The following is a 25,383-nucleotide window of genomic DNA, read 5'->3' as shown; positions in this document are numbered from 1 at the left end:
GCGTTCCAAGCTCGGGGCTCGTCGATATTATGCTCGACGTTGTAAAGACGGTACGCCCCGTTGTGGAGAACCTTGGTGACGATGAAGGGGCCTTCCCAAGAAGGAGCAAGCTTGTGTGGTTTGTGCTGATCCACTCGGAGAACTAAATCCCCTTCCTGGAAGGCTCGACCTCTCACATTTCTGGCGTGGAAACGACGCAAATCTTGTTGGTAGATGGTCGAGCGGATCAGAGCCATCTCCCTTTCTTCCTCTAAAAGGTCGACTGCGTCCTTCCGCGCCTGTTCAGCCTCTGCTTCGTTGTAAATTTCAACTCGAGGAGCATTGTGGAGAAGATCACTCGGCAAGACTGCTTCAGCTCCGTAGACCAAGAAGAATGGAGTTCTTCCGGTCGACCGATTGGGTGTGGTCCGCAGCCCCCAAAGCACTGAGGGAAGTTCGTCTACCCAGGCTCCAGCCGCGTGTTTGAGATCACGCATCAGTCGAGGCTTCAATCCCTTAAGAATCAGTCCATTAGCTCGCTCTGCTTGTCCATTCGACTGCGGATGGGCGACTGAAGCGTAGTCGACCCGTGTGCCTTGGGAGCTGCAGAAATCTCTGAATTCCTCCGAGTCAAAGTTCGACCCATTATCCATAATGATGCTGTGCGGGACTCCATATTTGAATATTAGTTCCCTGATGAAGCTAACAGCAGTACCGGTGTCAAGGCTGTTGATTGGTTTAGCCTCGATCCACTTGGTGAACTTGTCGACTGCCACCAGTACATGTGTGAAACCACTTCGTCCTGTTCTCAAAGGACCGACCATGTCCAATCCCCATACCGCGAAAGGCCAGACGAGTGGGATGGTCTTCAGAGCCGACGCAGGCTTGTGTGACATATTCGAGTAGAATTGACATCCCTCGCACTTATCCACTATCTCTTTTGCCATCTCGTTCGCCTTTGGCCAGTAAAATCCGGCTCGGTATGCTTTGGCCACGATGGTCCGAGAGGACGCATGATGACCACAGGTTCCCGAGTGAATATCATTGAGGATGAGTCGACCTTCTACTGGTGTTATGCACTTCTGACCAACTCCAGTCGTGCTTTCTCTGTATAATTGCCCTTTGATTACGGTAAAGGCCTTAGATCGACGGACGATCTGTCGAGCCTCTTCCTCATCCTCCGGAAGCTCTTTTCTCAGGATATATGCGACATACGGAATCGTCCAGTCGGGAATGACTACCAAAACCTCCATGATCAAGTCGACCACCGCTGGGACTTCAACTTCAGTCGGATCTGTGGCACTCTTGGGCTACGGAGTTTCTTCGGTGAAAGGATCTTCTTTGACTGACGGAGTGTGTATATGCTCCAAGAACACACCACTCGGAATGGCTTCTCTCTTGGAACCTATCTTTGCTAGATCATCAGCTGCTTGATTTTTCAGTCGGGGTATATGATGGAGCTCCAACCCCTTGAACTTCTTTTCCAGCTTCCTCACTGCACTGCAGTATCCAGTCATGGCTGGGCTTCTCACGTCCCACTCTTTCATCACCTGATTGACCACTAAATCCGAGTCGCCATAGACCATTAGGCGACGGACGCCGAGTGAAATGGCCATGCGCAACCCATATAAGAGGGCCTCATATTCTGCCTCATTGTTGGAGGAATCAAAGTGAATCTGGAGCACATATCTGAGCTTATCTCCTCTGGGGGAAACCAGGACAACCCCAGCACCGGAACCATTCAACATCTTAGAGCCATCAAAGAACATGGTCCAATGCTCCGAGTGAACTTCAGTCGGCTGCTGTTGTTCAATCCACTCGGCGAGGAAGTCTGCTATTGCCTGGTACTTAATGGCTTTCTTTGCCTCAAACTTGATATCAAGGGGAAGAAGTTCAATCGCCCATTTGGCCACTCGACCAGTTGCATCCCTGTTGTGCAAAATCTCTGATAGTGGAGCGTCGCTGACGACTGTGATGGAATGATCAGAGAAATAATGAGCAACTTTCTTTGTGGTCATGTATATTCCATATACAAGCTTCTGATAATGAGGATATCTCTGCTTGGATGGAGTCAAGACTTCAGACAAATAATACACTGGGCGCTGAACTTTGAGGGCTTTTCCTTCTTCTTCCCGTTTGACCGTTAGCACAGTACCGACGACTTGTCCTGTGGCTGCGATATAGAGCAACAGAGGCTCTTTGCTGATTGGAGCAGCAAGCACCGGCTGGGTGGAGAGCAGAGCTTTTAGCTCGGCAAACGCTGCATCAGCTTCTGGAGTCCACTCGAACTTGTCTGTCTTCTTCATCAGTCAGTAAAGAGGTAATGCCTTTTCACCGAGTCGTGAGATGAATCGACTTAATGCGGCCAAGCATCCAGTAAGCTTCTGGACATCGTGCACTCGCACAGGGCGTTTCATTCGGAGAATAGTGCCAATCTTCTCTGGGTTAGCGTCGATTCCCCGTTCGGAAACGAGAAAACCGAGTAATTTGCCACCAGGAACTCCAAATGTGCACTTTGATGGATTGAGCTTGATATCGTACCTTCTGAGGTTGGCAAATGTTTCGGCGAGGTCAGCGAGCAGGTCGGAACCTTTTCGTGACTTGACAACAATATCATCCATATAAGCTTCCACATTCCGACTGATTTGAGTGAGTAGACACTTCTGAATCATTCGCATGAATGTGGCTCCGGCATTCTTGAGGCCGAACGGCATGGTGATATAGCAGAAGCACCCGAATGGAGTGATGAAAGCTGTTTTTACCTCGTCGGGTCCGTACAGACGGATCTGGTGGTACCCGGAGTAGGCATCTAAAAAAGATAGGCTCTCACATCCCGCGGTCGAGTCAACAATTTGATCTATGCGAGGGAGAGGAAAATGATCTTTCGGGCAGGCCCGGTTGATGTGCTTGAAATCAATGCACATTCGTAGCGAGTTGTCCTTTTTAGGAACCATGACGACATTAGCGAGCCACTCGGAGTGGTATATCTCTCGGATAAATCCTGCCGCCAACAGTCGAGCCACTTCTTCACCAATGGCTTTTCTCTTCTGGACGGCGGACCGCCGAAGATGTTCTTTGACTGGTTTGGCAGACGAGTCGACTCTTAGGCGATGCTCAGCCAGTCCCCTGGGAACACCTGGCATGTCAGCGGGCTTCCATGCAAAAATGTCCCAGTTCTCACGGAGGAACTGGATGAGCGCTTCTTCCTATTTTGGGTCGAGTGTCGTGGAGATGCGGGTCGGAGCTGCTTCGGGGTCGGTCGGGTGAATGTGAACAGGCTTCGTCTCACCGGACGACTGGAATGCACACTCTGTGGCGGGCTTCTTGGATCGCAGTAAGTCACTCGGATCTGCGTTTTGCTTGTATTCCTCGAACTCGACCGCTGTCATCTGGGAATCAGCAATCTTGGAGCCCTTCTGAAAGCACTCTTCTGCCTTTTTCCTATCACCGGTGACAGTGATCACTCCTTTGGGACCGAGCATCTTCAATTTGAGGTACACGTAACATGGTCGAGCCATGAACCGTGCGTAAGCTGGTCTCCCCAAAATGGCATGATATGCACTCTGAAAATCCACGACCTCAAACGTCAACTTTTCCTTGCGAAAATGCTTCGAATCACCAAACACCACGTCCAAAGCTATCTGGCCGAGTGACTCAGCCTTCTTCCCTGGTATAACTCCATGAAAGCTCATGTTACTAGTGCTCAGTCGGGACATCGGAATGCCCATACCTTTCAATGTGTCTGCATACAATAAGTTCAGCCCACTTCCACCATCCATCAGCACCTTTGTCAGTCGAGTGCCTTCGACAACTGGATCGACCACCAAAGCTTGCCTCCCAGGGGTGGCAATATGAGTCGGGTGATCAGATTGGTCGAATGTGATGGGTGTTTGAGACCACTTCAGATAATTTGCTTTTGCGGGGGAACCCATGTTCACCTCTCGGTTAATCACTTTCAGTCGACTTCTGCTTTCCACATCTGCAAAGATCATCAGAGTGGAGTTGATATGCGGATATCCTCCCTCACTGCCCTCCTTGTCTTCGGCCTTGTCCGACTCCTTCTCCTTGTCCTTAGACTGTTTTCCCTGAAACTGCTGGATCAGGAGTCGACATTGGCGAGTGGTGTGCTTCGGGTAGACGATATTCCCCTCTTCGTCTTTCTTCGTGTGAATGTGACATGGCATATCCATCATGTCGTTCCCTTCTTTATCCTTCACCTTCTTGGGGTTCCAGGATCCTTTTGGTTTCCCCTTAAACTTTCCTTGAGTCACGGCCAGAGCCTCTCCAGGAGCTGCCGGTTCAGCCTTCCGCTTCTGTTTCCGACTGGTGTTTCCTTTTTCCGACTGACTCGGCTTGTGCTTGCCGCTTCGGAGTCGGTCTTCTTCTTCGCCGTTGGCGTACTTGGTAGCAATCTCCATCATCCGACTCAAGGTCATGTCACCGGTTCGACCAAACTTCAAACTCAGTTCTCTGTTCTTGACGCCGTCTTTGAAGGCGCAGACTGCCTGATGATCGGACACATTCTCCACAGTGTGGTGCAAAGTGATCCACCTCTGAATATACTCTCTGAGAGTCTCATTAGTTTTCTGCACACAGACTTGCAACTCTGTCAAACCAGCTGGTCGCTTGCAAGTCCCTTCAAATGTTCTAATGAACACTCGGGACAAATCTTCCCAAGTGTAAATGCTGCTAGGAGGTAATTGAGTCAACCACACCCTGGCAGAACCTTCCAGCATGAGGGGCAAATGCTTCATGGCCACCTCGTCATTCCCGCCACCAATCTGAACTGCCACTCGGTAGTCTTCAAGCCAAATTTCAGGCTTAGACTCACCAGTGAACTTGCTGACTCCTGTTGCCAACCTGAAATTGGGAGGGATAACTGCGGCTCTGATGGCTCTGCTGAAACATTCAGGACCAGAAACATGCACTTGACTACTTGTGGGTGCATCTCTGTCGAGTCCACCTCGATGGGCTCTGTTCCGGTCGACCATACCTTGCACGATAATGGATCGGGCATCGAAGCCTGGTTCTCTGGGGTCGACTGGAATCCTTCGCCCTGAACTGTACTGACGCCTGTCATCTTGCTGTCGAGGAGCGTAAGACCCACCCCTCGGAGGGGAGTTGGGCACTCGACGCCTATCATCTCGGTCGAGTCGGTCGCCATATTGATCTCGCCGATTCTCGCGCCCTTCACGCCGCGGAGGCGATCTAGGGCTGTGAGCCGACTGAACCGTATTCACAGTGACGGATCGACTGTGAATTCTGTTGCGCGACTGAGACACAGCCGAATTCTGATCTCCTGCTGCTCGGAGCAGATCCCTGATCTGCAGCAAACCTCTGCCAGCTTCCGACCGCGAAGGCTGGATGGACTCTTCTATACGGGTCGCAGCTGCTAAATTCTGAATTGGGGTTTGATATACCTGAGTCGGCGGGAAGAGTTGACGTCGACTGGTGTCGGGAACTCGTTGCCGCGCACGCTCGTCAAGTGCTCGCTGAAGGTTCTCCAGTCGAGTGCGCTCGGCCAAATTGGCCAGACGCGCCTACTCCAAGGCACGAGCCTCGAGGGTTTCTCCTGCGATGGGAGTACGCAGGGCATCCACGTTCCTGCGGTGAAGCTCCTCTCTTTGCAGAGAGTCGAGTGGCTCGGGCTGGTACTCTTCGTGGCGTCGTGCAGGGTCGCCTCCGTCACCTGATCCATCGCCACGGGCGAAGCCAGGAGGACTGCGGGGCCCGTCGACCATCAAGATTTCGGCCGCTGGATCGCTGCTACCGCACTCGGATGCAGTCTCTACGGAGTCAGTCGACTGATCGAACAAGCCGAAGAGAGATTCGTTGGGCTCGATTGCCGCAACTTGGGTGGTGGCCGATTGGCGAGCCACCGCGTGCCTCACCCATCGCTGAAGCCTCGACCGGCCTGAGCGCTTGCGCTGGCGGGAGACCGGGAGGGCGGACGATAGAGGAGCCGACCGATACTGGGTCGACGGTTGCCGCAGCAGAACGCCGCGGACACATGCGCGAAAATGCGTCGCACCGCGGACGGGGAGCGCATCTACGTCGAGTGGAGCCTCCTGGAGCCACGCGGAGTCGTCGGCGATGAAGGTGAGAGTGCCGAGACGGATCTCTTGACCCTCGACCAAAACTCCAGCAGACACCATGATGAAAGTACTCGGCAGAATCGCAACTTCTCCACAAAATCGCTAAAACACCTGCCCCACGGTGGGTGTCAACTGTCGTGGTTCTAAGCCTGACAGTAGAGTGGGGGGTAGGTATGGAGAGGCAAGGTCCTAGCTATGGAGAGGTTGTAAGCACAAAGGATGTACGAGTTCAGGCCCTTCTCGGAGGAAGTAACAGCCCTACGTCTCGGAGCCCGGAGGCGGTCGAGTGGATTATGAGTATATGAGTTACAAGGTGCCGAACCCTTCTGCCTGTGGAGGGGGGTGGCTTATATAGAGTGCGCCAGGACCCCAGCCAGCCCACGTAGGAGAGGGTTTAAGGTGAGTTAAGTCTGGGGCGTTACTGGTAACGCCCCACATAAAGTGCCTTTACTATCATAAAGTCTACTTGATTACAGGCCGTTGCAGTGCAGAGTGCCTCTTGACCTTCTGGTGGTCGAGTGAGTCTTCGTGGTCGAGTCCTTCAAGTCAGTCGAGTGTGTCCCTCGTTGGTCGACTGGAAGGCGACTTCTTCTAAGGGTGTCCTTGGGTAAGGTACTTAGATCAGGTCCATGACCCTACCCTAGGTACATAACCCCATCACCGGGCAAACCCAACTATTGACCCAAGACATGATTCGGAGCCGATGCATATAATGCTATAAGTTCGGGGTGCCGCACTTGTTAAAGTGTTCGGGCTTCTCACACCATATTGAGGGGTACTAAAGCCCCTGGCGTATTTTGGCCGTACCAAAGTGTACGGGTGCAACATGTCGTTAATGAACATATATTTGTAAAAAAGAGTAATGCAAAAATAGACAAAAGCTATGCATTGTTTATTAAAAAGGGCTGCGATCAAGGCAGAACGATACAAATAACGCGATAATCAAAAGGTTGGACTATTTAACATGTCCGTTCCAGGGGCAGGCTGCGGAATGGTATGCGAAGCAGGTATACTGCTCGTGATAGAGACCACCTGGGAGTTCCGTAATGCGGTGTGGCTTGTCTGCTTCCCTGGTTCTTGCATCGTCTGTGTGGCAATTGTACTGGCCGACAGGCCTTCCAAAGAATGGAGTCCTGAAAGCAAGAGAAAATTAAAAAATCGGCAGCCCCTAGTGCGGTTTAAGCCGTGTTTTAGGCGTGCCGTGATGGTGCCCCTCCCCCTATAACCATGGTATTTCTAGAGCATAGTTATGTACGCGAAGCACCGGTGTCGCTTTTTCGCGAGGGCTGGGGTTGGGGACGCATTGCTATGCCTCCTCGGAACGTGCCATGCGGTCTTGTTGTACGTTACTCCGGGCGCGCTTGATGGTGTCCGGACTGGAGAACTGCCTGGAGAGGCTGCTTTGTACTTCCGCTGCAAGGGCCGCCGTGTGCTCCTCCATTCGGAGGGAGCGTTCGGTGTTTCCATTGACCGTAATTAATCCTCGAGGGCCTGACATCTTGAGCTTAAGGTATGCGTAGTGCGGTACCGCATTGAACTTGGCAAATGCGGTTCGCCCAAGCAGTGCGTGATAGCCACTGCGGAACGGGACTATGTCAAAGATTAACTCCTCGCTTCGGAAATTATCCGGAGATCCGAAGACCACTTCAAGTGTAACTGAGCCTTTACAGTTGGCCTCTACACCTAGTATGACGCCTTTAAAGGTCGTTTTGGTGGGCTTAATCCTCGAGGGATCTATGCCCATTTTCCGCACTGTATCCTGGTAAAGCAGGTTCAGGCTACTGCCGCCGTCCATAAGGACTCTAGTGAGATGAAATCCGTCAATAATTGGGTCTAGAACCAATGCAGCGAATCCGCCATGACGGATGCTAGTGGGGTGGTCCCTTCGATCAAAGGTGATCGGGCAGGAGGACCATGGGTTGAACTTTGGGGCGACTGGCTCCATCGCGTATACGTCCCTTAATGTGCGCTTCCGCTCCCTCTTGGGGATGTGGGTTGCGTATATCATGTTCACCATCCGCACTTGTGGGGGAAAACCCTTCTGCCCACTGTTGTTCGGCGGCCGGGGCTCTTCATCATCATCGCTATGCAGCCCCTTGTCTTTATTTTCGGCATTTAACTTGCCTGCCTGCTTGAACACCCAACAATCCATGTTGGTGTGATTGGCCAGCTTTTCGGGGGTGCCATGTATCTGGCACAAGCGGTGGAGTATTCGGTCCAAACTGGATGGGCCCTTAGTATTTCTTTTGAACAGCTTTTTCCGCTGACCGGATTTATAGCCTCTGAATCCGGCATTAACTGACGTATCCTCAGCATTGTCGCCGTTAATGCGGCGCTTCTGCTTGTTGCGACGCGACCTTCCAGTACTGTCTCTGGTATCCGAATTACCAGGGTTCTTGGTCATATTGTTGCTACGAGCAAGCCAGCTGTCTTCTCCCGCGCAAAAGCGGGTCATGAGTGTCGTGAGCGCTGCCATAGATTTCGGCTTTTCCTGTCCAAGGTGCCGGGAAAGCCACTCGTCACGGATATTGTGCTTGAAGGCTGCTAGGGCCTCTGCGTCCGGACAGTCGACTATTTGATTTTTCTTTGTTAGGAACCGTGTCCAGAATTGCCTGGCCGATTCCTATGGCTGCTGAATTATTTGGCTTAGGTCATCGGTGTCTGGTGGTCGCACATAAGTGCCCTGGAAATTGTCGAGGAATGCGGCTTCCAAGTCCTCCCGATTACTGATTGATTCTGCTGGCAAGCTGTTAAGCCAATGCCGAGCTGGTCCTTTAAGCTTGAGTGGGAGGTATTTGATGGCGTGTAGATCATCGCCACGGGCCATGTGGATATGAAGGAGATAATCCTCGATCCATACCACAGGATCTGTTGTGCCATCATATGATTCGATGTTTGCGGGTTTGAAACCCTCGGGGATTTGATGATCCATTACTTCATCTGTGAAGCATAGTGGGTGTGCGGCGCCTCTGTACTGGGCTATATCACGACGTAGCTCAAATGAGCTTTGTCTGTTGTGTTCGGCCCTACCGGATTTGCTGTATCAGGCATGACGGTTATCATCTCGAGTCGTGGGGCGCCCACGCGATCCGTAGATCGATCTTGTTTGCCTTGCCTTGTCCTCCAATATATCTCGCAGGTCTGGCGTATTTTCCCGTGCCCTGGTATGTTTTGAGCGGCGCCGGGGTGCGGCTTGAGTGGAGGGCCGAAAGGCCTCCCTGTCGCGGCCACGAGGTGGCCGGTCGGCCATATCATGTGATGGTAATGTAGGTTTAGGCGCTTCCTCCTCTAATCGGGGTAGCAACCTGCGCTTTGGGTAGCTCTTGGAGGGGCGTTCAAGTTCATACTCTTCGGCCGTAAGGACTTCAGTCCATCTGTCGGCTAGCAAATCTTGATCAGCTCCAAGCTGTTGCTGTTTTTTCTTGAGGCTGCTTGCCGTGGCCATAAGCTTGCGTTGAAAACGCTCTTGCTCGACGGGATCCTCTGGCATGACGAATTCGTCGTCGTCGAGACTTGCCTCGTCTTCGGAGGGAGACATATATTTATCGTCCTCGACCTCTTTATCTGCCGCTCTCTCATGATGGCTGGCTTCTCCATCCTCCTGTGCTTAATCTTGCTGGAGGGGGTTTTCTTCGGCACTCTCCGGAGTATTATTATCTCCCGTGCCGGAATCACCGTATTTGCTTTAGCGGGATTTTGAGCGGTGCCGCTGACGCCGGCGCTTAGGCTGTTTCTTGGAGGGGTCATCCTCCGCTGTTCCATCGCCATCTCCTTCTTTTGGGGTGTCCATCATGTATATGTCATATGACGAGGTGGCTTTCCAGTGCCCTATAGGCGCTGGTTCTTGATCGTCTCTTGCATCGGCATCCATACCGTCGATGTCTTCGGAGTCGAAGTCGAGCATGTCGGTTAAAACGTCGACAGTGGCTACAAAGTGGGTGGTGGGTGGGCTTTGAATTTCTTCATCGTCCGTATCCCAACCTTGCTGGCCGTAGTCCGGCCAGGGCTCTCCTGATAAAGAGAGAGACTTTAGTGTCTTCAGAATATCGCCGAAAGGCGAGTGCTGAAAGATGTCCGCGGCGGTAAACTCCATGATCGCGCCCAATCGGATTCGATCGGCAGGGGCGCGGAGGGCTCGGAGTCCGGATGGGAGTCCGACTCCTTGGAGTCACGAGCCTCGCGGAGTGAGGGGCTGGTGTTCGGCTCGATCGCCGTTGGGATCGCAGCCCCCGAGGCGGCGTCCAACCACCCATCCTCGATTGGCGCAGTTGGCCCTGAATTAAGGGTCGAAGCCGATGCGGGTGCAGCCTCCAGGGCACTGTTCGGCGGTAGAGCTAGATCATTTCCGTTGTGACAGTGCGGCGCGCTCGGCAGTGGCTCGAGTCCGTCGAAGATCAAGTCCCCATGGATGTCAGTCGTGTATTTTAAACTTCCAAATCTGACCTGACGACCAGGGGCATAGCTTTTGATCTGCTCCAGACGGCCAAGTGAATTGGCCAGCAGTGCGAAGCCACCGAAGACGAAGATCTGTCCGGGGAGAAAGGTCTCACCCTGGACTGCGTCGCTATTGATGATCGGAGGAGCCATTGGGCCTAAAAGTGACGACACAGAGGAACTCTCAATGAAAGCACCAATGTCGGTGTCAAAACTGGCGGATCTCGGGTAGGGGGTCCCGAGCTGTGCGTCTAGGCGGATGGTAATAGGAGGCAGGGGACACGATGTTTTACCCAGGTTCGGGCCCTCTTGATGGAGGTAAAACCCTACGTCCTGCTTGATTAATACTGATGATATGGGTAGTACAAGAGTAGATCTACCACGAGATCAAGGAGGCTAAACCCTAGAAGCTAGCCTATGGTATGATTGTTGTTCTGTCCTACAGACTAAAACCCTCCGGTTTATATAGACACCGGAGAGGGTTTGGGTTACACAGAGTCGGTTACAATGGTTGGAGATCTACATATCCGTATCGCCAAGCTTGCCTTCCACATTAAGGAAAGTCCTTTTCGGACACGGGATGAAGTCTTCAATCTTGTATCTTAATAGTCCAGGAGTCCGGCTGAAGGTATAGTCCGGCTATCAGGACACCCCCTAATCCAGGACTCCCTCACTTTCCGTGGAGCTTTATTTCCGGCCTTTTTATATCGTGAAGCATTGCACTTTGGACAGATGGTTTTTTCCGCGTGCTCGTTCCGATATATGATGCAATCATTGATGCATGTGTGATATCTAATATGTGGCAGATCAAGAGGGCACATGATTTTCTTTGCCTCCTCGACACTACTAGGACACAGGCTTCCCGCGGGAAGAACCTTCTTTAGGTACTTCAGAAGCTCATCCAGGCTTGTATCTGTCCATTTGTTTTTTGCCTTCATCTTTAGAAGTTCTAGTGTGAAACTCAAGCGGGTCACCTCGGGATTGCAACCATCATACAAAGGAGTCATCGAGTCTACCTCCAGTTGCGCCAGTTTGGCCTCCTCTCTAGAAGCAGCTCTGTCGCTAGTCGTCTTCTTGCGAAGCAGGTCTCAAACATGCGGGCCCCGAATGGCTGAACTTAGTAGCAACGAAGACGGAGGCGTGTCCGCGTCTTCTCCTCCTTAAACTGCCTCTTCGCCATCGACATTTCCGAGGCTGTCTTCCTCTTCGGGCACATAATCGGTCATCTCTTCGTCTGGTGGCCCCATGTTGTTATTTCCGGCCCCGTCGATGTCCTCCTCCTCCTCATTATCATCTTCACTTATCCAACGAGTATGGCCATGCATGAAACCATGCATGAGCAGGTGCGCCTTGAATTTACCACCCTGAAAGGGGTCGAGCCTGACTCTTCCTTTGCATTTTCGACACGGTCATAAAACATCCTTCAGTCTTTTTTCATACATGTCATCCACAGCGGATTGCCAGTATCTTTCCACCTTCCTTCCATTGAGTTTCATGATCACCTGCGCGCGAAGCAAATATTTTAAACACGTATATATGCATGCATGGATCAAATTCATACAAAAATTCAGCATGACCTTCCCTAAACATAGGACATATTGAGTTTGCATGCCCGAAATTCGCTGAAACGGAATTGAATCGACATTTCGGCAAAACATAGGCAACTAATGTCACTCACATGCCACACACAATTCGGTATATTCATATCGCACATAGTTTTGGTCCTAATTGCAAACACACATATTTCCATTCTTGCACAACTCTTTTTTTGCTCACCTATTTGTCGAGAGGAATATCGAGCACCTTCTTATAATTAGCTAGTAGCTCTAGATAGAGCTATGAGAGGGAGGAGGGAGGGCATTAATGGAGGGGGTGGTGGAGGGGCAAAGAAGAGAAGGGGAGAAGGGGCAAAAGAAAGGAAGAGGAAGGAGGGAGGGCATTAATGGAGGGGGTGGTGGAGGGGCAAAGAAGAGAAGGGGAGGAGGGGCAAAAACAAGTAAGAGAAATGAGGGAGGGCATTAATGGAGGGGGAGGAGGGGCAAAGAAGAGGAGGAAGCATTGATGGACAAGCAAGTGCAAGAGGGAGGGGGGAGAAAGAAAGGGGGAGGAAGAAGAGGGGGGGGAAGGTGGCAGATATTTTGGCTGGCGACCATAGTAGTAGCGCTGGGAACCAAAGTGCGCTACTGCTATGTGTGCCAGCCAAAATATCTACTGGTACATAAAACTAGCTATAGCGCTTGCCCAAAAAACACACTACTGGTAAAAGATTACACATAGAAGAAGTAGCAGTAGCGCTTCTGAGTGGCACTGCGCTATTGATATTTTCTTAACAGTAGCGCTTGTTAGGGTACCAACGCTGCTACTATTTTTTGGCCGGGGGTTGTGGTGTGGCTAACTTACCAGTAGCGTGCCCTCTAGAAACCAACACTGCTGCTAAGTTCTGCTAGTAGCGCGGTTTGTAACACACGCTACTGCTAATTATCAGTACCGTGGGCTCCAAAACACACGCTACTGGTAAACTTCTATGTATAAGCCTTTTCCTAGTAGTGAGTGCCACAGGACATGCGCGCCGGGCCGACGGGGTGGAGGCTCAGCAACGGGGCGTCCCCATTCCCCCGGTGCCCGACATCGACACGCGCCCCGCCATCTTTGCCGCCGAGGTTGACCGCGTGTAGGCGTCCCTGATGGAGGTGCAGCATGCCCTCCCCCGGTACGCCGCTGACAACCACGCGTCGTGGGTGGCGTACTTCCAGCGCCGGCAGGCGCAGCGGCTGGCGTCCACCAATGAGGCGCCGGTGGGGGATGGCGTCCAGAACAGCGAGGGGCGCCGCGTATGGTGGGGCGTCCCCGGCCGCACGCTCCACGAGTTGCTGGAGTACCTTGAGGGCGGCAATGACCCGCCGGTGGCAATACCCTGCCGCGGCGGCCGCCCCGGTCCCCCGCCGGAGCGCCAGGCAATGGATGCCCAGGAGGTTCGGCTCCTCCTCGTCTTCCTTCTCTCACTCCTCCTCCCGCTCCTCTTCCCATTCCTCCGGCTCGCCGGCGGTGTTCAGTGTCAGGGCCGAGCCCGCAGCGGAGACGCCGCTCGGCCACGCACCCGTAGTGCCGGCATCGTCATCAACGAGGGCAGCCGGCGCGCCTCCTCCTCGGCTCCTACGCGCTACGTCAAACCGAAGACGGAGTCGGGGCTCGCCGTCGTGAAGACGGAGCCCGGGCTTGCGGCGGCGTCAAGGAGGAGCTGGACGACGCGGCGGCCTTGAAATGGGCGCGTGAAGACTGGGCGCGCACGGAGCTGGAGGGCCAGTGCCGCGCCTACGAGCAGTTCGCCGCTCGACGCCGGGGCTGTGACGAGGGAGGCGTCATCGTCCTCGACGACAGCGACGACGATGCACCCCCGCCACCAGTCCGCCAGGGCGAGGGGTCCAGCAGGGGCGGCCGCGTCAACGAGGAGAAGGCCAACGACGACGACGGCGAGGATGGCGGCGACGTCGGCGACTTCGCCGCGCTCAACGACTTCTTCGCCCCTTAAATAGTTGTAGTTGCGGCCTTTTTTAAATAACTTTGTTATGTAATGTCGAATATGTCGAATATATGTCCAGTTTGCCCAACTTTAGCCGAATATTTTGTCCAATTTACCGAACTTTGCCGAATACCCTTTTTTCAAAAAGCGTCTAGGGACGGCCCTGGGGCCGGCGGCTGGGAACCCACTCGCCCCGACGCCAATTTTAGCGCCGGCTCGCCCCCAGGCGGCGATTTTACGCGCCCCTTTGGGGGTCGACGGCCGGAGATGCTCTTAGGTGCGCATCGACCACAGTAGACGGATAGTCTCAACCGGATTCGCAGTCGGACACAGGTCATTTCTCCATCATCTCCCATGAGGAAATTAAAACCACACTGGAGAGCAAGTAAGAGTTATGTTTTGTATCATGTGCTGCAAACGATGACGGCTGTAAAAGAAGAGAAAAGTCATACATGCATGGGAGCCACTTAGGCATGATGGCCCCTGGAATTATCCCCGACAGTACATACGTACAGTCAATGATGCCTAGGGCGGATACCAGTGATAGCTGGGGAGAGGATTCATGGGGTACCATTGTCCATGGCACACCCTATAAGTGCAAAATAATTTGTACACTAATTTCTCTAATAGTTTAATGGTATTTTAAAACTATATTTGTATAAATTATGATAATATTAAGATAAAATTAGTAACATAAAATGTCTTAATTAGTTTACAGAGGGAGTAGTATATTAAAGTTATGTAGTCTATACGTTATATCTTTGAAATGTGGCACCGAATGCTAAGACCATAGGTGTGGATCGACCACATTCTAGAAACATAATTTTGACGCAATTCACAGTCGGACACACGTCATTCTCCATCATCTCCCATGTGTAAATTAAAACCACACAAGAGAGCAATTAAGAGTTTTCTTTAGTATGATATGCTGATGGTGTCTGTACAAGAAGATAAAAGTCATGCACGCATGGGAGCCACTAACGCACGATCTCACTTGGAACTACCCCCCACAGTAGGTAACTACAGTCCGTACAGTATTAGAGGTACACATATAGGCACGCGATCTGGCATTCACTATCTCTCTATAGAATAGCTAGTAAGCCATATATATCTGCTAGTAGTGAGCTAAACTCAACTGTTTGGACGTCCCTGGACCCAAAATCCAATTATTTGCTAAACACCACGTTTTCAACAGGCTATATCCCTATTGATTTTCTGCATAGATCCGCCGCACTGCCTACGGTGGGAGGCTGTCACGACACGTCTGCTGGATATGTGTTCAATTGTCTTGTCCTAGTTTGACCTGATTTTTCGATAAAGGAAATATATTAGTATCGTAAATATTCCAATTACACCCAGCCTTTGCATCTAATTTGGCCTGATAGTCTCGTTTCTTGCTGCTTCCAGATTAGTCTCGTTTTTCATTATTTTTCCAAGGCTGCGATCTTCATAGTTTTCTGTCTATTTATTTCTTGTGCTGAGTGACATACAATTTGTGGAAGCCAATAGTGCACCTTGTAGCAATTACTATGTTTTAGGGGGTCTACATAAGGGGTGCATCGGATCGGGGTAAGCTAATTGAAAGTGGAATTCTCTTTTCTTGCGAAAGGAGGACCCACAAAGCTGCCTTTTGTCGTTCCTTCGTAGATCTATAGAAACCCCTGCACATGAAATTCCACTCTCCTCTGTCTCACTCAAGTGAATTAGTTTCGAGAGCATTCCGTCAATTTTTAGCAACTTTCACTTCCAACTCGATTCACCGTCTACATGCCCTTTACGCCCAGTCATTCCGAAGAACACTTGCCCCCCTCTTAGCGCGGCGGCATTGGGAAGGAATACTACTAGCAGGGCTTATAGGCGGCTAGTTCTTAAAAAATATGTGAGCTATAACCTAGCCTATTGAATCTGGTACGCCCGAAGCACAAAACTAGATAGGTAGCCCTACCTACGACTAGAAAAGTATTGTATTTTTTTTCTTCGAGTAAATCTTCCACTCATTCCATCCATTATGAGCAACGCAAGATTTTTTTCGATAAATGATGGATTTTATTGGCTCAAATGAAGCATTAAGAGGATACATCACACTGAACACACACCCGATCTCTGCATAATTAAGATGCAAACAACCAACCCAACACACACACACACACACACACACACACACACACACACACACACACACACACACACACACACACACACACACACACACGTGAAAACACAAGGACAACTAGCAAAGTCATAAGCCAAAAGCTATGTGCATCTGTGCAAAAAAGAAAAAGAAACAAGAAATAAGCCCCAAAGCGATCAAATGAACGATCGACAAACTACAACTGAGACCATATCCGTAGCAACCATTGACACCACATGGATGAAGAGGATCTTCAACAGCAACGCCTTCAAGAACGAAGTGACACTCAAGCGACGCCGTCATTGGATCCAACCACAAAGGCTAGTGTCAAAGTTTTCACCCTGAAGAATCAGTCCGAACATATCCGAGCAATGCATCCAACAAGGTAACGATGTAAAAACATCACCATTGCCATGAATAACAACTCGGGTCTGTCCTAGGCTTTCGCCCCTGAGCTCGACACTGGGTGCACACAACACCACCATCCAAATTTCACATGTGTTGTCTCCACCGCTTTTCCACTATCATAGCAGCTACAATTGGATCGCCGCTACTCCACAAACATCCCTCTGCATCAAGTCATCGTCCTTAAATTGTAACCCACCACTGAAGTCATCCACCGCATCAAGAGATAAAAAACCACCGATGTCTCTTTAATGACCCCCGTTGTCGTGGATCTGTAGGAAGTCGCTGCAGAACAATCTACATATGCCACCATATGCCAATCGAATCTAAATCACCTCCACCATCCAGCTCATCGTTGCAGCCCCAATAGTCCAGATGCCGCGTGGCCAGACCAGTGACAAGACCACCATTGCCTCAGCGACCACCATGACGGAGCCACCACCACAGATCAAGGGAGGTGGGTGCCGTCGAAGACGAGGGATGGCCTGCATGAGGCATATGTGCGACTGGTCGGAGTTAGGTTGGATCTCAGAAGACATTAGGCGCAGCTCATGGGGAAAACAGCATGCCGCCACCATGGCCACGGCTAGTCCGCTCTGTCCGACACCAGCCGCCGGAGACCATGATGCCATTTTCAGGAGGAGGGGAGGGGAGCACGCAGCGAGGGGGCCGATCTGCCCCACCGCCACCATCCGACATCGCAGGACCTAGCCGCCGCCGCGGGTCTACCCCTGCGCCGCCCACACGGCCACCTCGATAGCACCACCACTAGCACTGGGGATGTTGGCCCGGCTCCCAAGCTCTACCGCCTAGACACGTCGTCTGGGGTTGTCACGTCGCACTAGTGGGAGCACTCCCCGCACGAGGTATCTTAGCGCGAGAAAACATGCCCACCACCGCCATCGGCCAAGCAGGCTTTCCCTGCCGGCTTCCTCCGGTGGCGGCGGGGGAGTAGATGGAGAGGAGGGAGGTGGCGGCGGCTAGGGTTTCCGCTGGAGCCCCTAGCCCTCGCACATGAGCAACACGGGCATATAGAGAGGATTACGAGCTCACAAATCTCTGACACCGAGGCCACCAATTCTTTTATGATAATATCATCACAAAGTTTCTTCCTAGCTCGAGCTCCACGGTACCTCTTATCTGGTCCATTGGTTTGCTTTGGGATTTGTGCAGAATAGGAGCATCACGAGCCGCACCGCTGTTCACTGCAGGGTCATTAGCACGAGCTGACATGTCCTCTCATGCAGGTACTGTAGTCACGAGAGTTGCCAGGGATTGGACTGAAGCAGAGAGAAAGAATCTGCCGCATGCAATAGTTAAAGAGAGGGAGAGAGTTGCGCTGCTTAAAAAAATCAGAACATTTTTTGAAGAAAGAGTTGCATGCACGGGTTGATAGAAAGAGAATAAAGAAATGGAGAGAAGGTTGCATGCAACTGTGTATGCTTTGGTTGTACTGTTCACTGCCAGAGAATAAAGAAATGGAGAGAGAAGTGTTGCATGCATGATGTGACACAAATGAGAGAGTCTCGGACAGAGAGTCAGACGCATGCAACCTCATGTCAAACAGTGGCAGGCCCACCTTTTCTCTCGCAGCAACTCAGAAGTTGACAAACATACACTGTTCGTCCCTGCTAATTACTACAAGACAAATACACTATAGCAGGGAATGGCTCAAATCTCGAGGGAAGATGGATGGACATGATAGAAGGTGCCATGGAGCTCGGGCTACAAAAAACCACACTCTAATATCATACTCCAATGCGTCTCCCTCCTCCGGCCAAAGAAAAGAGCTTCACAACTTCTTGATTTTGTTCATTTTATCCTCATACCATTTTACACATGACATATACGGATAATATAACATTAATGATCATAACAGTGCGGTTCCAGTAAATTAACTTTGGCATTCTTTTTAAAAATACATTTGACATTCAATCCCGCATGTTACTCATCGACTCGCTGGATCGCCGGTTATAGCATTTGTTGTGGGATTTGGAACATACACAAGGGCAACCTACAAATAGATTTATGGCAGGGAGATAACATGACATTCCATAATACTGGTTTCTTTTTGTTTCTCATGGAGGCATTGCATGAGGGAAACACACATGCCAATACGATGTTCAACTTCAAGCTCAAAAGGTTGTGTGCGGCAGTTAGAAGTTGGTTTTGAAGCAAAAAGGATTTGTCCACGCTTCTCTCAAATAATAATAAGCTGCTCTACTTTCTCAACTCACAAGAAGAGCACATGCTTCTTTCCAATACTGAGTTTGTTCACCACAAAAACATTTTGGAAAAAAAATATCATTTAGTCTCTCTTGGCTATATTTGATGTAGGCGCGGAGGGCAAAGATGATTAAATTGGTACAACTTGGAGCTAGCGAAAATCTCCCGTTCTTTCACAATGTTGGACATTGTCACTCCAGAAGTAAGGATATAATGGTATTGGTTTGCAATGGTACAAACTATTTCTGAAATTTGTTGTCCTCTCCACCCCCACTATTTGCCCATGGTTTATTTAACGATTCTGTTTTAGTAGAGGGGAACGATATCTTCCACTAAATGAACTTCTATTGAACGTCTGGAATAAATCTAGGAAAGTGTGAGCACTTGAACACACTGTGTGGGATGGTTCCACCACAAAGGACCAGAAGAACTAAGCTGCACTCGGTTCTTGTCTGGCAGAGATCTTATGGCATAAGAAATTCCAAGCTAATTAGATTAGATGGGTACACACACTATCGTTCCGTATGGTCAAGCACAAGTTTTGTGTGTGTGTGGGGGGGGGGGGGGCTATTTCCCCACACCTATTCACTTTGGTTGCAGAAAACGTGTTTGGAGGCCTTCGAATGAGGTTGCCTCCTACACCCCCATGAGTCACATGGGGAATAGGGGAGGGAGGGCTGTTTGGCATTGCTGATCAAGCTCACAGAGTTAACTAGATTCTCTAGGCCTTCTTGGAATTTTTTGGGCTCAAGATCAACCACCGCTAAAATCTTTCTAAACTGATTTCCAACAAGTAGGAATTCCCCTTTCTTTATTTGCAACAATATAACAATAACACAAAATATTCAACTTATATTTTATTCTAGCATCTACTTGTATGATTTTGGAATTAATAGTAGCTTCTCCTTCCGCCGCACGGTTAGCCCAAAGACCACTGTCATATTAATGTCTTTCGTCTCAATCCCTGGAGGCAATTCCCATTCAAAATGGTACATGAGGTTTGCCAACATAAGCTCAAAATTGGCAGTCGCGAGGTTTATGCCAGGGCACATCCTTCGTCCTGACCCAAATGGCAAGAACTGGAAATCATTCCCCTTGAAATTGACATCCACATCACTATCTTCATATATAAATCTTTCAGGTATGAACTCTTCTGCATCCCCCCAAGAGCTGGAGTCCCTGCCAATGGCCCATACATTGACTAAGACATGTGTGCCAGCAGCAACCATATACCCATCAATGTTGCAGTCAGCCATGGCAAGGTGTGGAGCAAGGATAGGCGCAACAGGATACACCCGGAGTGACTCCTTCATGACTGCTCTTAAGTACGCCATCTTGTTTATGTCGGTTTCGGTTATACTTTCTTGTCCACGGGGTACGATACTCCTCACTTCATCTTGTAGCTTCCCCAATAGGCATGGCTTCCTCATCAACTCGGCCAAGGTGAATTCGAGAGTGTTAGATAACGTGTCTGTTGAACCGAAAAATACATCCTGTGGATATTAATTAATTAGGTCACTATCAGATATACATAAATCAACATATATAATTTGGTAGGTATCATTTGTACTTACTGTTAGGAGAGCTTTCATTCGCTCTCTTGTGAGACCATACTCATGCTGAACAGACAACAAAATATCTATGAAATCTCCATCCTTGTTATCAACTGTTGACTTGTCCATGCTCACACGTTCATCGATCAACTTATCCAGCAAATAGGCCCATCTACGCCTCACTCTCTCAGCCTTTGCACAAACCAGACTCTTAAGCACTCCAACTCTTGCCAATGTTGGGAAGTACTCCTCCAAGTTGAAACCTCCTAATATTCGTGAGGTATCGTCTATGAGGTCTCGAAGTAGCTTGCTCTGTCCTTCTTTCCGGAAGGACTCTCCCAACACGATCCGACATGCCATATCATACGTGAATGACTTCAGAAGCCTACTCATGTCCACTACAACACCTCCTGCAGCGGCCTCGTTAATCTTGGTCATCACCATGTTCACCTATGATGACATGCATCTTAAAGTATGAGACTAGCTAACATTTATGACATTATTAGGGGAGGGCACATGGCAGTCAATTTTTTAATTTCATTTGTGATGTAGTGTAGTAAAAATTGTTATAACAATAAGGATAAGTTTTTGACAACAAAATTACCAACGAGTTTCGTCAGTAGAAAACAATTTAAGAAATTGGGAGATATGTGGTGGTAAAACACTGATTAACAAAAAATATCTCACTACCATTTTTTTAGAAATGTATAATCTCCTAATTAGTGGATGTTGTCTATCCATGGATTTATTTAGAAGACCATCTTGTAGGCCCTAACCTCTTTTCTAGATTGTCGCCACTGTTGAGTAGGATGAGGTTCTCCTTGATGGATTTGTAAAGCCATGACCTTTATTCTCCCTATTTCACAAAGAACCACCTTTGTTGTCATAGTGGCCATTTTGTCATCCAACATTGCCTATTCCTAGAACCTCCTTGTAGTGTACCACTTCACCAGCTCTTGTGCTTTGCCCCTAAACTATGGTAGTTTTGGTGAGAACACGCTCCCCTACCCTATGTTAAAAAAATGACTATTCACCCCCTCGTGCGGTCTCTCCCACTGGCCCTTGTAATCTCATCAACTGATTTAAAATATTGATAGCTTTTGTGTTGTAAACTACAATTTTGGAGGGATTTTCCTGTATTGTAACACGGAAGTCTCCTCCGCCCCTTCGTAAGAACAAGGGGTAGTACAAGAATAATGACTTGTTGTCTATCAACTACGCCTTTCAAACTGATCTTAAGCCTCGACTCACCCTCCGTGGAGGAACCTCACGGGGGAAATTAACCTTGTGTTTTTGGGGACTTGGAGATGTATTGCATGAAAACTAGACTGTCTATTCACAAGTTAACTTGTGTTATTACATCGGGGAATTGGAGAAGGTTAACAGGAAAACTGGACTGTCTATTCAAAAGTTAACTTGTATTAGAACATGACACTCGTGGTAAGCAATCCAAACTCGATGAGAAAAGGTTAACTTGTATTATTGCATCTCAAAACCTAGGAGTATCTCAATTATAAAATACATAAAACATGGTCTCATGTCTCCTCCGAGGAAATTCTCCATTGCAATGAAAGAAAAAACACCTATATAAGTGATCCATCCATGCGCTACCGGCTTAAGTACCCCCCTCAACCCCTCACCATCACTTCTTTTTCAAAAAGGCAAAAGAAACATATCCGCCACCCCGTGCCAATTCTCCACTGGCCCTCCACACATCGTGCTGTCAACAACTATTCAGAAGAAATGTGTTCTACACTATGGACGGCTAGCAACCAATGGACGGCTAGCAATAAAACTAGACTTTCTACTTACAAGTTGTCTGAAATCATTTTGAACATCGCATTCCCAAGCATTTCGACGAACATGCTTCACTCATATTCTAGATTTGTCCAAAGTCCAACATTTTAAAGTTTAACAAAGTCTATAAAAATATATGAACATCTACAGCGCTAAACTAGATTGATCATCAAACGTATTTCCATACTATATGTTGCAGATATTAGCACATTTCCCTTTAGATGAGGTCATATATTAGCACATTTCCCTTTAGATGAGTTTATTAGCACATTTCCCTTTAGATGAGTTTGACTTAGAACAAAATCAGCACAAATAATTTGGGAGAGAGAGAGAGACAGAGAGAGAGAGGGTTATAAAAAGAAACTTGCAGTAACATTCACAATTATAGTTTCAGGTGTGCAGACAAAGATATTCATATTTCGACCAAGCACCACGTGAAAACTGCGAGATCATTAAAATTACCTCCTCCATGGCGGCGTTGCGGGAAGATTGCACCTTTTTTAAACTCAACATGTGAGTGGTGACGAGCTTCCTCGCCTGGCGCCAGTGCTCGTCATATGGTGCAAAGGCGATGTCGGACGAGCCATACATGAGGGTTTCCGAGACCATGGAGCGGGGCCGCGAGGCGAAGACATGGTCGTGCGTGCGCAGAACCGCCTTTGCGGCACGCGGGGATGACACAACAAGTGTCGGCACGGCTCCAAGACGGAGGAACATGACGTCAGGACCATGCTTCTTGGCGAGGCTGCGGAGGGAGACGTGCGGGAGGGAGCCGAGGAGGTGCAGGTGCCCAATGATGGGCAGTCCCGGTGGAGAAGGCTGGTGGCGGTTTTCGTGCTGCTGCCTTCTTCCTGTCTTACCAGTCATAGTGAACCAATAATTCACAAACAAGAGGAAGAGCGGGAAGAGGAACAGAAACCATGGCAGTGGAAGCATCTCTAGCATGAGGAGACCTGCCATGGAGCTCTGCCGGCGAAATTGTTCTTCTCAACCAGCTTAGTTTAACATCACAAGCTCGATCAGTTGCTTATAAGCTAGCCAGGCAGAGTAAAACGACAGAATTAAGCTCTGTGGTGCACTCAACTAGTAGCAGTTAGTTAGGGGAAACGTAGCTTTCATTCCTAAGAAACAGACAAGGCAGTCTTTGACTCTTGGTTAGGTGTTTTATGAACTTTTTGCCCCCCCCCCCCCCCTCAGAAAAAATGTGAAAAATACCAACATCATGGGCAAGACAACTGCAACCCGTTATTTGGTAGACTCGATAGGTCTTTTTTCTTCAGGCAATAACGAATGCACAGGTTGTTATTCATGGTCTGTTCCGGCAGGCAAAACATGGAGTTGTAATCACCAGCGATTCCATCGCAAATACGCCGCCCCGTTGGCAGTTATAAATGAATTACTTACGTTTATTTTCGGAAGCGTCGAACCCTTTGTCTCAGATCATGTCATATGTTTATACTCTGATCAAAACCATAGGTAAATTAAATGGAGAGGTTTACAAGTCGTGAAGATCTGCCGGGTACAACTAAATCCATCTCTAACTGATCCTTTATAATTTAGATGATCAAACCATCTCCTAGCCTTTAGAGAAGTATATTTGCTCCTTAAAAAGGGTTATGTTTTTAGGCATCGTATTAAACTTCACTACTCAATTATTTTATTAAATAATATTTTGGTCACATACTTCACTAGTTTTTTTTGCTAAGAGAACTAATAGAAAGAAAACCACAAGAAAAATTACACACATCAATAGAAACACCAATTCCTTCACTGCTCCTACTAGTCTGGTCAATGTTCTTACGGCTGGCTATCTGAGGCTGGTAAGCGGCGTCGGGATGGCGGAGGACGGGACAACGCCCGCATCGAAGAGATGGAGCCTTGCATCACTTAATTAATTTGATTGAATCATTAGGATAAAAACGAATAGATGACTAAACCCATAACAAAGAATTACCAATCTGTCCTTCAGCAAAAATCCGGAGTTGGCCCACAAAAAAAATTTGCGAGAAACTTTTGATCTATTCATCTTCAATCATGATAACACCAGAAATAATAAAAATTACATAGAACACCTTGCGACGACTACAAGCACTGAAGCGAGCCAAAGGCGCGCCGCCGCCGTCGCCCCTCCCTTGCTAGAACCGGGCAAAACTTGTTACAGTAGACAGTTGGGAAGTCGTCGTGCTAAGGCTCCATGGGACCAGCGCACCAGAACAACAACCGCCGCCGATGAAAAGTAGTGTAGATCGAAAGGATTCAACCTGAACACACACGAAAGTAAAAGAATGACGACCATATTCGAGTAGGTCCAAGAAAGACAAATCCACTGGACACACATCTTCACATGGCCATCAACGATGCCAGACACACCATCGGAAAGTGGCTAGACAGGAAGAATCGTATTTCATTTTCAGAGAGCCGCCATCGTCTTACCTTCCTGAGAAGGACACCAACACTAACATAATTTAAGGAAACGTCTAAAAACGGTGCCCTCTGGCTCGTAAGCGCCGGAAGCCACCGCGCCCCCATGGCCCTAAGGCCATCTGAGATGACGTGGATCGGTGGCAGTACCAGCGGCAGGCGGAGGAACCCTAAGTATTTTTGGGAGATGTGCCAGGAGGCGGCGGCGGCTGCATGGAGTCGCTATGCGTTTTAAGTGTGGGTGGACGTTGGTGGAGTCGGCCCATATTGACCCTTTGATCAACTAAATACTACCCATCATATTAGATAGTACCATGTACCATAAAAATTCTCAATTTTAAATGTACTAATTATAATCACGGCACACCTTGTGTATAATCCTCGGATAATTAGCTACTGTTTTGAATGGCAGAAGTGATCGTCGTACGTAACTTTTCGAAATAGACTTTCTCTATGCTCTATAAATAAAGCACCATCCCATGCCCAGCGTTATCCAAGTGCACCGAGAGGATAAATCTACTAGGGTAACAACATAAACATGTCCAAAAGCACAAAAGCGCAGAAACAAGAGATATAAGACACCTCGGTGGAGATGTGTTAACTGCTAGGAGACGATGAAAATGAATAGAGATTAGAATTTTCTTGCAAAAAAATTAAAAATTGCCAGGAGACGCTGAGAGCTGACGGCCGACCATCTAATACCCAGCCGGGGCATGTCCAGCTGACTACAGAGCGGCCATCACTGCTCTATAAAGACCAATAATAACTTAAAAAAAACAGAGGCGTCGGTCGGACGCAATTTCACAGTCGCCGGCGTGGAAA

General features: G+C 49.1%; 1 protein-coding gene across 1 annotated transcript; it reads right to left on the bottom strand.

The window, feature by feature from the left end:
- Positions 1 to 19,605: 19,605 nt before the first annotated feature.
- LOC123184259 (indole-2-monooxygenase) lies at positions 19,606 to 23,108 on the bottom strand. Its single transcript, XM_044596407.1, has 3 exons — positions 22,603 to 23,108; positions 20,365 to 20,793; positions 19,606 to 20,283 (listed from the first exon to the last, which is right to left on the bottom strand). The coding sequence occupies exons 1-3, from the start codon at positions 23,098 to 23,100 to the stop codon at positions 19,660 to 19,662; spliced, it is 1,551 nt and encodes a 516-aa protein (XP_044452342.1). The 5' UTR covers positions 23,101 to 23,108; the 3' UTR covers positions 19,606 to 19,659.
- Between the last annotated feature and the right edge of the window lie 2,275 nt (positions 23,109 to 25,383).

This window comes from Triticum aestivum, chromosome 2A (genome assembly GCF_018294505.1).
Source record: "Triticum aestivum cultivar Chinese Spring chromosome 2A, IWGSC CS RefSeq v2.1, whole genome shotgun sequence".
Taxonomy (NCBI): domain Eukaryota; kingdom Viridiplantae; phylum Streptophyta; class Magnoliopsida; order Poales; family Poaceae; genus Triticum; species Triticum aestivum.
Note: the sequence above shows the minus strand (reverse complement) of the source record. Positions and strands in the feature narration are given on the sequence as shown.